Source organism: Rhinoderma darwinii, chromosome 5 (assembly GCF_050947455.1).
Source record: "Rhinoderma darwinii isolate aRhiDar2 chromosome 5, aRhiDar2.hap1, whole genome shotgun sequence".
Taxonomy (NCBI): Eukaryota; Metazoa; Chordata; class Amphibia; order Anura; family Rhinodermatidae; genus Rhinoderma; species Rhinoderma darwinii.
In genome coordinates, this window is record NC_134691.1 from 296053251 (window position 1) to 296069506 (window position 16256).

The 16256-nt window shown below is 38.1% G+C and overlaps 1 protein-coding gene across 2 annotated transcripts in view; it reads left to right on the forward strand.

Moving 5' to 3' along the window:
• The window catches only part of LOC142651985 (ATP-binding cassette sub-family B member 5-like), a 68938-nt gene extending 60564 nt beyond the window's left edge, over window positions 1-8374 (forward strand). For both annotated transcript variants that reach the window (XM_075827312.1, XM_075827313.1), the window contains exons 26-28: window positions 2015-2221; window positions 4995-5141; window positions 6967-8374. In XM_075827312.1, coding sequence (XP_075683427.1) covers window positions 2015-2221; window positions 4995-5141; window positions 6967-7164 — 552 coding nt within the window. In that variant the 3' untranslated portion in view covers window positions 7165-8374. The remainder of the gene's footprint in view (window positions 1-2014; window positions 2222-4994; window positions 5142-6966) is intronic.
• Window positions 8375-16256: the final 7882 nt, after the last annotated feature.

Sequence of the window (16256 nt, forward strand, 5' to 3'; positions counted from 1 at the left end):
ATAAATCTAACTATTTATTCTCTTCTCCTCACTATGAAACACATTTACTGACACTTATCTACTATCTGCAGTAGCATTTCCTGGTTAGGCTGTTTATAGTGGCCATGACTCATATTAGTGACTCAAACCTGTACTGCTTCTGAAGTGATCCTTCTTTTCTGTCTTGTTGTCTTCTTCTGATCTGTAAAATAGCAATTGCCTTTTTTAGTGATTTGGGCTGGACAAATCCCAAAAATTTTAGATTCGCGAAAATCTTTTGAGAAATTTGTAATAACGTCAATTCGTGTAAAATCGATTCGCTCACATTGGTGGAATCTGTGAGCCATAATGGAGGGGCTACTGTGCTCTACAAAGTAAATTTTTTTGACTTGTCCAGGATAATAAAAACACAGATGTCTTCTTCCAAAAACAGTGCCACAACGGTCCTCTGGTTGTATGTTGTATTGCATTGTCTGATTGACAAACATAATGCAGAATTTTCTCCAGTTTTGTTTATTTATATCTTTCTCTTGCTTATATAGTGCCAACATACTCTGCAGCACTGTCCCGAAGTTATCATCACTCACTTTACCCAGTGAGGCTAACAATCTAAATTCCCTATCTATTTGTGGAGTGTAGGAGAAAATTCATGCAAATATGGGGAGAACATTCAAACTCCATGCAGGTGTTGTCTTCAGCCAGATTCAAACCCAGGACTCCAGTACTGCAAGGCAATAGTGCCAACCACAGAGCTTCCCTGTATCTAGGCTAGGCAATACTCTGCGATCTAAACACAGTAGCAGCACAATACATTTAGGCTATGAAAACAACACTAAATGTAGAAATTAATCATAAAAGTAAATATATACTTGCCCACTCTATTTTTCAGTCTGCAAGATTTTCTGCATTTTTCTGAAACAACATGTAGAAATCCTACAAAGAACACATGGGCCTAATCTACTTCTGATGTGTTGACTTTTCGTCTAGGGAAACGGTTGAGTGGACAGGGCTTAGCCAAGGGGGCAGGGCTTAACTATTTTTCTTTTAGTGCAGAGGGGGTAGGATCCTATGCAGCTAAGACACAGGACAGTGAGGAGGGGGAGGGCTCATCTCCTGGTACACATAGAGAAGATATTTTTAAATATTATTTTATATTTGTAATATCAGACATAGGGAGGAGAGTAAAGAAATCATCCCACTAACTTAACTTGCTTAATTATTATTGAGACAACATATACAATTTATTTAAATAGAAATGGGCAGGGATTTATTTCTAAATACCTTTGTTTTCATTGCTCCTCTGTCCCCATGGGATCCTCTTGCTTCCTGGATTTCTTCTTTAATAGTGGGAGGGCAGTGCGTTACGAGCGGCATGATGCAGCTCTCTCACACTTCCCCAGCCCTTCATATGTTGATGAGCGCTGTGCAGGCAGTGATAAAACTGCTACAGTGCACACGCAAGCAAACCATGGAGCCGAAAGCAATACATTTTAGTAAATAATAGTAAACATGTTGGCTGAGGGTGGCGCCCCTTCCGCTAAGACCTTCCCACTGTAGAGAGAAAAGCGGCATAAAATTGAAAAAAGTTTCAAAAGTGTGTGCAAAACAGGCGTGCACAAATCACTTAAAACATCTCCCCCTACAGTATATTAGAAAAACTGATTTTTACCAAAGACTGGGAAACCCCTTTAAAGATTATCTAAATCCCTCACTGTTTCAACTGGTTGTGATGTATATATATATATATATATATATATATATATATATATATATATATATATATACAGTATATGTCAAGGTTTTATTGCGGCCCCTTGTCCTTCATTACATTAGCCAACAGTTCCCAAGTAACTTATGGGTGGCAGCATCACTGACTTCCACCAAGAGAATATAAATAAATTTTCAAAATGTGAAATCTGGATAACTCTTTGGCACAGAGAAACATATTTTCACTGAAATTAAGGAAGATTAAACCTTAACAACAATAGGAGGGCATGCACGTTTTAGTCTTACAATATCAACTTTATGTTTTCAGCTGTTTGACCAAAAGGAAGCCAAGCACTTGAATGTACAATGGCTAAGAAATCAGATAGGAATCGTATCCCAGGAGCCAGTGCTGTTTGACCGCAGTATTGCTGAAAACATCGCCTATGGGGACACTTCTCGTGAAGTGCCTATGGAGGAGATAGAACAAGCTGCAAAAGCTGCAAATATTCACTTCTTTATACAAGAGCTGCCAGAGGTAAATACTTGATTAGGATAATAGTATAAAACATAGATCTCCATTGTGCATCCATAATCTATGTATCTGCTGTGGAGCCTGTGCAACAGAACAAAACCTCCAGCTACAAAGGGCTATATTTACAGCTGATGCTGCCCTAAGCACTGAGATTTGGCCTCCTTAAAGGGGTTTTCCATGACCGGACAACTGATGACCTAGCCACAGCATAGGTCATCAGTATATAATCTGTGTAGGTCCGACAGCTCTGGCTGCCTCCGTGCGTCGGATGTTTTGAACAGTTTGCAGTAGTTGGAGCCGGAAGCAGATGGCTCTTTACACTGCATAGCGGGCGTTCTGCAGAACTGCAGCTCTGCTCCTATTCAGTTCAATAGGTGCAGTACTACAGCTCGGCTGCTATTCCGTGACCAAAGCCATTGGCTTCCGACTCTAACTACTGCATGCTGTTCAAAACATCCGACGCACGGAGGCAGCCGGAGCAGCCGATCGGGGCGGGGTCCGCGTGTCGGACCTGCACCGATTATATACTGATGATCTATCCTGTGGCTAGGTCATCAGTTGTCCAGTCTTGGAAAACCCCTTTAATATGTACCTCCAGCTATAATGTTCTGTGCTCACAGTATGGATAGTGGACAATCCTGTATTTCCAGACAACTATACGATGTCAGAGGGTGGTTTTTAGAAATACACTTTATTTCAATGTGCTACCTTTTTTCTTTTACGATATTATATGCAAATAAAAATACTGTACAAGGCTCACATAAGAGTACCGTGCAATGTATAAATAGCTCATTACCTGCATAGACATATATGCAGTCTTATGCACGCATACACACAAATAGCCATTCACTACCTACCAGCAAGGACACATATACACACTTGCTTCATACATTTATACACACACATGCAAACTTATATAGTTATGTACACATACACAGTACTGTGCAAAAGTTTTAGGCAGTTCTGGAAAAATGCTGTAAAGTAGGAATGGTTTCAAAAACAGTGCTAATACTTTTTTTTGTTTTTTTTTACCAATTAACAAAATACAAAGTGAATGAACAGAAGACAAATCTAAATCATTGGTGTGACCACCCTTTGCCTTCAAAACAGCATCAATTATTTTAGTTACACTTGCATACAGTTTTTGAAGGAACTCGGCAGGGAGGTTGTTCCAAACAACTTAGAGAACTAACCACAGATCTTCTGTGGATGTAGGCTTCCTCAAATCCTTCTGTCTCTTTATGTAATCCCAGACAAACTCAATAATGTTGAGATCAGTTCTCTCTGGGGGTCATATCATCACTTCCAGGGTACCTTGTTCTTCTTTACGCTGAAGATAGTTCTAAATGACATTGGCTGTATATTTGGGGGTCATTGTCCTGTTGCAGAATAAATTTAGAGCCAATCAGATGCCTCCAAGATGGTATTGCATGATGGATAAGTATCTGCCCTTATTTCTCAACATTGAGGACACTGTTAATTCTGACAAGATCCCCAACACCATTTGCTGAAATGCAGCCCCAAACTTGCAAGGAAACCTCCACCATGCTTCACTATTGCCTGCAGACACTCATTATTGTACCACTTTCCTACCCTTCGGCAAACAAACTGCTTCCTGTTACAGCCTAATATTTACAAATATCTTGACTCATCAGTCCAGAGCAGCTGCTGCCATTTTTCTACACGCCAGTTCCTATGTTTTCATGCATAGTTGAGTCTCTTGGCCTTGTTTCCACCTCAATGGTATGGCTTTTTGGCTGCAATTCTTTCATAAAGACCACTTCTGGCCAGACTTCTTCGAACAGTAGATCTTACCTGGGTCCCACTGGTTTCTGCCAGTTCTGAGTTGATGGCACTGCAGGAACTCTTCCGATTTCGAAGGGAAGTAAGCATGAAGTGTCTTTGATCTGATGTACTGTTTCCTTGGCCAACCACTGCGTCTAAGGTCCTACATATGAAAATAATGATCATTATCACCTGTTTGGTATAATTGGTTAATTATATACCTGACTATAATCCTTCAAAATTCATGACTTTGTGCAAGTGTACCACATATACTTAACACACAGATACATAAATGCACAATGAACAGCCTCTTTTTATGTCCTGTGCTTTTTTTGTGACAGGATCGATGTGGAGGGAGGTCAAGCAATAGTAATCACGTGGGAGGAGTATTCAATATCGACACAGAGCTAGTGTGTGACTTGATAAGAACATCAATAGATTTCAGTGAAGTGGAGAGCGAGATTGCTAGGGAACAATATTAATGTCGGCAACCCATAGTAAACCTGCTGCTCAAAGACTTATTGGACATCTTGATGTGTGATGTAGCTACCAAGCAGTACCGCTCTGCACTTCACGGAGTCAAGGAAATCTATTGACCTAACTCCAAACACTCAACTCCCTGTGCCTGGCACTGGTGCAGTTTGATAATACACGTGGCCTATCCTTAAAAAATATTAGGATTAGATAGATCATAGAGAGTGTCAGGAGCCCCTTAGAGAGTCTATCTTTGTGTGATTACTGCCTTAGACTTCATGCGCACAGCAAAGTACTGATCCTGTACAGGGGCACTCAGAGTCCTGAATTACAGACCAGATGGCGTTTAATGCTTCTATGAGGTGCCGTATTCCCCCATATAGGCAATGCGCTGGAAAATGGCAGTACTTTTTTTCTCATATGCTCTGAACTGATCTGTAAGAAAAATTCTGTATGCACCCATATGCATGAGGCCTTATTGTGCTGCTGTTTCTTATATGTACAATAAATCCCACAGAAATATAACACTCGGGTTGGAGGTAAAGGTACACAACTGTCTGGAGGTCAAAAGCAGAGAATTGCTATTGCCCGAGCACTGATCCGTTCTCCAAAAGTTCTACTGCTAGATGAAGCCACCTCAGCACTAGACAATGAAAGTGAAAAGGTGAGGATAAAACATCATTTATTCATCTTGAATTTTTTTTCACACTAATTTCCAAACATAAAAAGGGTATTCTAAATTTCAGCAAATCATTTTTTTTAGGACTTTACAATATACATTCTGTATCAATTCCTTATGGTTTTCAAGATCTCTGATTGCAGGTATTCAATAGGATCCTTTCTTTTTTATTTGTAGTGGAGACAAATCTGTCCATGGTCATGTGATGGACACAGAGGTGCACGGCTCGTTACAGGACAGAACTCTGATACACATACAGTAAATGTTATTAGTCTCGCAATTGTTTGTCCATCACATCACCAGGACAGATTTGTATCCCCTGGACATAAACAATGGAGATTCCTACTGAATGACAGCAAGCAGAAATACATAAAGTATAATTATTACATTAATACATTAAATAATTAATACATAAGTATAAGGGTCAGTTCACATAGAGTTTTTTGGCGCTGATTTTGGCGCAGAACACACCACAAAATCATCGCCGAAAACGGCCCAAATCGCTCCCTATTGATTGCAATGGGAGGCAGAGACTTTTTTTTTCCCGGGCAGCTTTTGCCCACTCGCGGGGAAAAAAAGCAACATGCTCTTTCTTTAAGCGTTTTCCGCCTCTGACCTCCCGTTGAGATCAATGGAAGGCAGAAAAACCTGCGGTGCTAGTTTCTCAGCGTTATTTGCGGCATTTTTTGCCCATGGTCCCTGCATTCGATTTAGCGGCCGCAGGCAAAAAATGCTGCAAAAAAAAACACAGCAAAAAAAACGCGGAAAAAAAATGTTAATACAACGCTGGCAGTTCAAAATCTACCTCCAAATTCCTGAAGGAATTCTGAGGCTGATTTTTTCTACCTGCAAAAAATTTTTTATGACTTTTCATATATATACAGAATAATATTTATTTGCTAAAACCAGTATTCCTTTTGATGTGCATGGGGTTGGGTGATATGTTGATTATCATTCTTTGTATACTGGTTGATTATTATTCTTTATATACTGGTTGATTATCATTCTTTGTATACTGGTTGATTATCATTCTTTGTATACTGGTTGATTATCATTCTTTATATACTGGTTGATTATTATTCTTTGTATACTGGTTGATTATCATTCTTTATATACTGGTTGATTATCATTCTTTATATACTGGTTGATTATTATTCTTTGTATACTGGTTGATTATCATTCTTTATATACTGGTTTATTATCATTCTTTGTATACTGGTTGATTATTATTCTTTATATACTGGTTTATTATCTTTCTTTGTATACTGGTTGATTATCATTCTTTATATACTGGTTTATTATCATTCTTTGTATACTGGTTGATTATCATTCTTTGTATACTGGTTGATTATCATTCTTTATATACTGGTTGATTATTATTCTTTATATACTGGTTTATTATCTTTCTTTGTATACTGGTTGATTATCATTCTTTATATACTGGTTTATTATCATTCTTTGTATACTGGTTGATTATCATTCTTTGTATACTGGTTGATTATTATTCTTTATATACTGGTTTATTATCTTTCTTTGTATACTGGTTGATTATCATTCTTTATATACTGGTTTATTATCATTCTTTGTATACTGGTTGATTATCATTCTTTGTATACTGGTTGATTATCATTCTTTATATACTGGTTGATTATCATTCTTTGTATACTGGTTGATTACCATTCTTTGTATACTGGTTGATTACCATTCTTTGTATTCTGGTTGATTATTATTGTTTATATACTATTTGATTATCATTTTTGTATACTTATTCTTGTCAAACTTGAATGTTATTTTTTTCTGTCATGGTCAGATTGTACAACAGGCACTAGATCAAGCACGCAAAGGACGAACTTGTATCATGATTGCCCATAGACTGTCCACAGTTCAGAATGCGGATCTCATTGTCGTTATGAAGAACGGGAAGGTAAAAGAAAAGGGAACTCACCAACAGCTTCTGTCAAACCGAGGGGAGTATTATGAACTTGTAAATGCACAAACTATAACTTAAAATGAAATAACTGGATGTGAAGTCTGGATATAAAAGCTACTGTTGCGGTGTGGAAAGTCAACTCTAGCAGTCATGAATGGGAGACTGCTGCTAAATAAAAAAGCGTAAAGAAGAGCAAAGAGCGCTATAAAGAGGACGGACTGTTGAGTCTTACAAATCCCAGTTTGGGTTTATGGTCTCTGGGTGTTGTGACCAAGCTGAGCCTTAACTGTTTATCATCTCTATTTGATGGAAATCATCAATAGATAAAGTGTGGCAATACAGACAAAAGAGGATCATGATAAATAAGATAGACCACCTTTCTGTCCTTATAAACAGGTAGGATGAGATACCTCTAATTTTGACACTTGAATCTGCTACTGTCTTAATAAAATGTGTTATACAAAGGGGAGAGCTAAGACAATAGGATATAGGAGATGACTGTTTAGTAATTTTCTAAGTTTATGTGCCCTTGGTTAACACAATGTCATTTTGTAGTTTAACATTCTGTTGATTAATTTCCTAAAATATCTTTATAGTGGTTGGAGCTTCATTTTTTTAATATACAAAGCTCAAATTCCCAGCATAGACACACAGCTAGAGGCACTCCAGCAATTTTTTTTGCCTATATAGTGCAGCATAGACTTTTATAAAAGTATAATGTAGAAGCTCTTGTGTATACCTTGTGCATATATTTTGTTTTAGTTAATGTGCCATTTATGGGTTGTCTGCAATCTTGCCGTCTTGCCCTGTGATATGGTTCCCCTATTGCAGCCTACCTTTCCCATCATGCTTTGGGGTGTGCAGAGACAGAGAGGGTAGATTCCCATCTAAGTAAAGCAAGTGATAAATCAGTGATATAGAATGTGTAGAATGTGTTCCCTAACTCACACTGCAGAGTCTCAGTGTATTCCTGTGTGTTTCAGCTTCAGCCTGTCTCCTCTGCCTCATGCTAGTGATGGATTTCTCTCTGTCAGTTTTTACATAGGAGGCAGTGAGGAGCAGCATCTCAGAAATACACTGGACTCTCTGCACACAGCATTTACAAATAGTATAGACAATTAGCCATGAAGTTTTATGTATGCAATCATTGTATGGGATTATCTATTATATCACTGCACTCCTCCCTTAGATAGGGAAGAATTCATCTCTTCAGCAGCACTATATGCACGGAGGAACAAACACAGGAACGAGGTGGTGGACTATCTATCTATCTATCTATCTATCTATCTATCTATTCTATCTATCTATCTATCTATCTATCTATCTATATACAGATAGATAGATAGATAGATAGATAGATAGATAGATAGATAGATAGATAGATAGATAGATAGATAGATAGATAGATAGTACGGAGTGCTTCTTTTAGTGATTTTAAATGCCTTCAGCTGTCTCTAGGGGGAACTTTGGAACTTACTGCGTGCTGTGTTAATAGTAATCAATGTATGTATACACAGTGTATGTCTAGGCGTCCCCTAGTGGTGACTGTAAGCAGCCAGAATTTTATTATTTAACTCTGTCTTGACTGGGGATGCTGAGCTCAGTTTCAGAAAAATGGAGCTTCAAATATTATAAATATAAACTAAATGTTGGACCTATTTAGATTGAAAAAATAAAATGGTGCTCAAGGATGGACATTCACTTCTTGGGCAGCTCCACTCAAACTAAGCTCATTCACAACACTGGGACTTCCTGTATCAGATATTGTATATTCTGTATTTTTCAGGATGGCCTAAGTGACTATACTTCAGAATAAAAGGTGGTTTGTTGCCTCAGGTTCAGCTGAACCCAAAATTGTATGTCATACTTTGGCTTTTCCTTTTTCTTTGTACAATTTATGGGTAAACAATCTTTTATGTAATCTGTAGAAAACTGTATCTTAAATTTTGGTTCAAATTCAGTCCCTGATATTTTTGAGCAGGTAGTAGAATGAACTGTTAAAAGAAAGAACAACATTCCACAGAAATATCCATGTTTATAACTTTTACATTTAAAATGAAAGTAAAACTTTGGCTAGTTCCGTTTTGGAATCTCTGTGTGGTTTATCAGCACTAAAAACTGAGATTTAACGATGTAAAAGCTCCCACAATGCACTGCTTTCTGGTAACAAGAGTCAAGCAGTATTTTTATAACATTCTGTCTGAACAGAGAATAAAAGAACATATATTTGAAAAGTAGTCAACATGTAATGTAGACATAAACTATGAAATGTTGCAATATGTGGTGCAAAAAAAGGAGCTGCCCTTTAAATTTATAAAACTTTTTAGTTCTAATGTTTATCGGGTTGCTTATTATGTGTATTTGGGCAGGACTGACTAATAAAAAGAAACTACAAAGAAAATTCCAGATGTCTATAATTATTACACGCATGTATGGCAGCTATATTCTTACCATCAAAATGGTGGACACCATGATGGCGCCATTGTACAGTAAGTCAATGAGGTCCCTCAGAAACGATCATACTTTTACTTATTGCTATGTCGATGATAATAATGATTGCAATAGTCAGTCAGACATTCACTGTTGACTTTGCTAATCAAACATTATAACACGATACATACAAGCACAAGAAGATCTACTACTACTACAACATCTCCATGGCAGGATCAGAGGGATATGTTCACTGCTGGGCTCTGTGGTACTTCGGATGCATATTTACAGGTGGTGCTCTATGTGTATAAAGTGGCACTTCCAACAAGAATATCAATATAGAAAAAATATATGGCACTCACCCCTGAAGATCAATCGCAACACTTTTATAAGCAGAAGTTATTGCAGGTTATCAAACAGGAGACATGCACACAGCAGTCGACTGACGGTCATTTCATGTTTTGCAGGGCGTTCTGGGACGTGTAGACGCGTAAATCTCCGGCCTTGCGCCTGCGCTAACAATTTCAAAATGTAACAACACTTTCATACAAACTATCAAATCCATTTAAGAACAACACCCGTACAAATATGAAAATCGAATAGAGGACATTCATAAAAACAGACGATAAGTCATGCCTATCATTCAGACCCAAAGGTCCTAGCGCCTCCGTCCGAATAATCCAATTAGCTTTACATTTCAGCAATTTAATATGCCTGTTACTACCATTTACTGGGGCGAACACTTGCTGAAATCCTACAGATAAGTATTTGGGATCAGCCTTAGATACATCCCTCATATGGATAATCAGCCTTGGGGCACCTTTCCCTGTGCCCAAGGAATACATATGTTTACGAAATCTTTTAACTAATGGGCGAATCTTTGTCCCAATATAAAATAATTTACAAGGGCAAAATATTGTATAAACGATGTAATCGGACCGACAAGTAATAAGCTGCAAGATACTTCACTGTATTGCTCCAAGCCGCATAACTTTACCTGTGTGCATATATTTACAGCAGGAGCACTGTCCACAACTGTGGTTGCCCTCAGGGGCAAGATCTTGCAGCCCAATTACTTCTTGTAAGTAGGCCGACTGCTATGTGCAGGTTTCTCGTTTGATTACCTGCACTAACTCCTGATAATAAGGTTCAGTTTATGCAGGGGATTTTGCATGGCAGGTCCCGGCGCAAAATCTGCCAAGGAACTATTCCTGCGGTCGGTAGGAAGATTCCTCCTCCCAGTTTAATGCGAGGTTCGGGCAGTATCCGCCCGAAAATCAAGTAGGACGTTTCTTTTTCCCGCTAGCTGAAAAAAAACAGGTAGTTGGAAAAAAAAGCATTTAGACTCCAATTGAAAAGAATGAGAGGTGGAGTTTTGCGACGGAGTACCGGGCGGTGATCACATGATGTGTGGGTCACATGACTGATGCCATCTAATCTGTGGACTATACCATTTATTACATTTTTAGACAGCAGCAACTGTATGATTTCCTCCTATTCTTTAAAAAAAAAAAAAAGCAGACAACCCTTTTATGTAGAAAAGCAAATATGGTATTAGGTTGATACACAGGACTAATAAGTGGGCTGTACCATTCTAATGTGACAGGGGCCTCATGCACTGATATAAAAAAGGTATGTGAGCAGAATTTATAATACATGTATATTATAAAGCTGTATGATTTCCTATCCTATACATAAATACAAAAATAAATAAAAACTGGACAACCCCTTCTGACAATGCCCTTTTTAATAATTTATAGCTCATGCTGGTTAAATAGCTAAAACTTTTTTGTGTTTGTGTTTTCTTTCATATAAGATAGGGTTTGTTTTTACCATTGTTACATATATAGAGTGTTACAGGAGAATATTGTTCCCATCCAGACACTCTGTTTTATGACCACATAAAATATACCTGGTAAATAGATATAGTATATACTGATATTATTCAGTGGTGTTCACCCTTTGTGAGGTGGCAGTATGCTCAAAAGCCATTTGGTCATAGATTCTTATCTACTGCCTTATTAGCATTACAATGGACCTCAGTACAGGAAGGAGCCATTGTAAACTGGATGTAGAGACAGCTGAGCATACTGGGAATAGATTTACCTATACTGTACAGATGCACATTGGAAGGTGTATGGGTGGTCATAAGGCGGAGTCAATGGAATGGGTGGGTTCAACCCAGGGATAGGAACATATAGGTCATGGGAAGCTCTTGGTGCTGGCTCTTTCCTGCCAGCCCTGGACGCTGAGCACTTAACATCAGGAGCCAGCTAAGTTCTATTATATGTGTGCTTTCTGTGTATGTATATAAGTATAATTATATTACAGCAGACTTTATATGTGTACATAGAGATATTCTAGGAATCATGAGTCTCTATATGTACATGTACTAATGGTCAGGCGCTGTATGTGGCTTTGGTTATAGTGGTAGTACCAGGAGACCGTATAAGGTTGGGACCTGGATTTATATTATATATACATACACATTACTAGTCACATGTGCAAAGTGTCCAGGGAAGGTAGGAACAGAGGCAGTTGTGTGTGGTTGTGTTGTCTATGTAATGTATTGTATCTTGATGTAGTGTATATTGGTTTGTCACGTCTATGTTATGAGTAAAGTATTTTTATATATTTAAGTATCTGCGAGGGTTGTATGTTACTCCTGTGGTGTGTGAAGGACTGGAGTGTGTGCATATTGTGAACAATACAAAGTAAGCGGACTATATAGGAAACAGAGGTAACGGACTAGGAACGGAGAAAAGGGAGATAATACAGATAGTCATTTGCCCCCTTTAACATAGAGGTAGATGCAGTAAAATGTGTAACAGAAAAAATTCTTTATTGCCCATAGCAACCAATCACAGCACAGCTTTAATTTTTAAAAAGGTACTATAAGAAATGAAAGCTGTGCTGTAATTGATTGATACAGGCAACAAGGACAGTTTATCGGTTACACCGTTTTCATGAACCTCACCTCGGTATTAGGGTACATTCCCACATACTGGATTGCTTCTGCTGCTCCCCATGATGAGACTACGATATAGAGAATGTCAGGGGATAGGCTAGCGTTACCAGAGGAGCAGCAGAAGACCTTCACCAATCTAGGGGCTAATCTGGATCAAAATCAACTTCTTCCAGGAAATCATTCCACTATTCTCAGTGTCTCCCAACTGAGTAATAAACCCACCCCAAAATGCCACAACATATGCCAAATAAAATGGTTTTGGCATACGTCAGGACAATGGTGCCCTATGGAAACGTTCGTCATGTGTGTTGGGAGCATTTTCAGCCACATACATCCAGCATACAATGTAAACACAGTGTTAATAAAGCCTAAGTCACAGATACAGAGAAAGAATAAAGTACTAATTATTTATATATATATGGTACATATTATTATGTTATTCAGTGTACATATATAGGACCTAGTGCTAACGTCCTGCTCTTTCTGTATGAGTAAGTGTTTATTGTTACAGTGCTATCGTATTGTTGTGTTACTGTGTTGTTCTCTAAACTAAGGAAACCTCAGTGTTCTACTGCAATTTTTTAGAAATTGTGTCAAATTGTTGTGGTTTTGTCAAGATTTTGCAAAACATCTTGGTAAAATAATGCAAATTTGCCAAAATGCTTGCAAGTTGTAGTGGTTTTCCTGTGGTTTTTACAAAAACTTGTGGCAAAATTGTGCAATTTTGCCTTGATATCATATAAATGGTGTCAAAGTGGGAAGTTGTCCAGATCTGTCGGACCGCTCCATCAGTGTCCTAATAACTAAATTGCCAAACTTAATGTACTGTTCATGTTTTCCTTTAACTGCATGAGAAAGAAATTTATTGTGGCCAGTTGCACTGTCAGGTCCGTATTTCACACCGAATAACCACCTCTGTAAATTGAAAGCTGAAGGCATGCCTGGAAAGAAGTAAACCAGCCAAATATGTTTGGTACACAGCTTCCCTCTCTCAGCCAGGAGGAAGACTGAAAAACTTTTTATTCAGAACAAAGAAACACAGAAAAAGACACATGCCTCCAGAGAGATGTGGGAGTGCCCAAGCCCCCCACCGGTTTCTCAGCTGTAACTTCTCAGACTCACTCTTCTTGCATTCCAGGGGGCGGTGTCTTCCATAGGTGTGTCCGACATGAACAAATAACTTATTATATATCAGTATATTACACAAAGAACTGAAATGTATATACATATGTGTGAGGATAATATTTTTCAAACAATATACATGGTAATGATCCCTGACAGCACCACATTCGACTGGAGTGGACTGTGTTCCTGGTGTGCCTAGAGTGCCCACATATCCCAGGAGACGACAATCCAACTACAGAAGAATGTAAAAAAAATAAATAAAAAATAAATAAATATATATATATATATATATATATATATATATATACATACAGTATATATATATGTATATATATATATATATATATATATATAGCTTAAAGCATGTGTCTCAAAAATGCACCCTTGGGAGAGAAGAGAGCAGGCCGAAGGAGGAGCGCGTCATGAAGGAGCACAGTCCATTTCCCGCGCTGCTGGATCGTTGGTGGTAGGTGAGCAATGGCCACACAGCCCTCTGTAGATAGTGCAACCCCCCCCCCCCTGTAGATAGTGCCCTCCGGTCCAGGAGGATGCCCTGACTTCAGGGGCTCCTGCAGCAGCGGAATCCCTGGCCAGAGTGTCGGCAATGCTCTAGCTGGAGATTCCACTCCTAGAGAGAGCCCCAATGAAGCTATCTATAAGGGGGGGGTGGTACTATCTATAGGGTGCGTGTGTGGCACTATCTATAGGGGTGTGTGTGGCACTATATATAGGGGGGTGTGGCACTATCTACAAAGGGGTGTCTGTGGCACTATCTATATATCTACAGAGGGCATTGTGCCATTATCTACAGAGGTCACTGTGGCATTATTGAGGGGGTGTGGGGCACTATCTACAGAGGGCCCTGTGGCACTATCTACAGAGGGCCCTGTGGCATTACCTACAGAGGACACTGTGTCATTATCGTCAGAGGGTAGTTTGGTATTATCTACAGAGGGCACTGTGGTATTATCTACAGAGGACACTGTGGCATTATCTACAGAGGGCACTGTGGCATTATCTACAGGGGTGTCATTATGTACAGAGGGCACTGTGGCAATATCTATAGAGGACACTGTGGCAATATCTTCATAGGGCACTGTGGCATTATCTACAGAGGGCACTGTGGTACTATCTAAAAAGGGGCTGACCAATCTTGACATTTGTGTGTCTGCCAAACGCTGCCAACTGGACTGCATTTAGCAACATTTAAACTGAAAAACTGTATCGTTAAAATAAACACCAGGCTGATTTTCAATGCCGATTTACAAATGCATGCTGTTTAAGTTTAAACCTAGCGGTATTATTATAGAAATGTAGTTTTGTTATAGTAATGTAGTATTATTACAGTAATGTAGTATTATTATAGTAATGTAGTATTGTTATAGTAATGTAGTATTATAGTATTGTTATAGTAATTTAGTATTATAGTATTGTAGTATTATTATAGTAATGTAGTATTATAGTAATGTAGTATTATTATAGTAATGTAGTATTATAGTATTGTAGTATTATTATAGTAATGTAGTATTATAGTAATGTAGTATTATTATAGTAATGTAGTATTGTTATAGTAATGTAGTATTATAGTATTGTTATAGTAATGTAGTATTATAGTATTGTAGTATTATTATAGTAATGTAGTATTATAGTAATGTAGTATTATTATAGTAATGTAGTATTGTTATAGTAATGTAGTATTATAGTATTGTTATAGTAATGTAGTATTATAGTAATGTAGTATTGTTATAGTAATGTAGTATTATAGTAATGTAGTATTATTATAGTAATGTAGTATTGTTATAGTAATGTAGTATTATGGTAATGTAGTATTACTATAGTAATGTAGTATTGTTATAGTAATGTAGTATTGTTATAGTAATGTAGTATTATGGTAATGTAGTATTATTATAGTAATGTAGTATTGTTATAGTAATGTAGTATTGTTATAGTAATGTAGTATTATGGTAATGTAGTATTATTATAGTAATGTAGTATTGTTATAGTAATGTAGTATTGTTATAGTAATGTAGTATTATAGTATTGTAGTATTATTCAGGGGCGTAGCTAAAGGCTCATGGGCCCCGATGCAAAAGTTCTTATTGCCCCCCCCCCCCCCCCCCCCCGCAAATTTCTCATGGCCGACGGTCCGCAGCTTTCAGCTGCATCGCTGGGTCTAAGTGACCCAACAATGCAGCACTAGCAGCCGGGGCGTCACTGAGGGCTTAAAATGTCAGGGGAAATAGCCCTAATACATATGTGTCTGCCCAAAAAAATGTGTGTATAGGAGACAGCATAGCATATCTATAGCACTACGACCCTATAAACTATGGATAGGATTAGATACAGTGGCTCAGCAGACAGTATCACACATGATAGGATTAGAGATAGGGCCCAGCAGACAGTATCACACATGATAGGATTAGATACAATGACTCAGCAGACAGTATCACACATGATTGGATTAGATACACAGCTCAGTAGACAGTATCACACATGATAGGAGTAGATACAGTGGCTCAGAAGGAAGTATCACACATGATATGATTAGATACACAGCTCAGCAGACAGTATCACACATGAGAGGATTAGATACACAGCTCAGCAGACAGTATCACACATGATAGGATTAGATACACAGCTCAGCAGA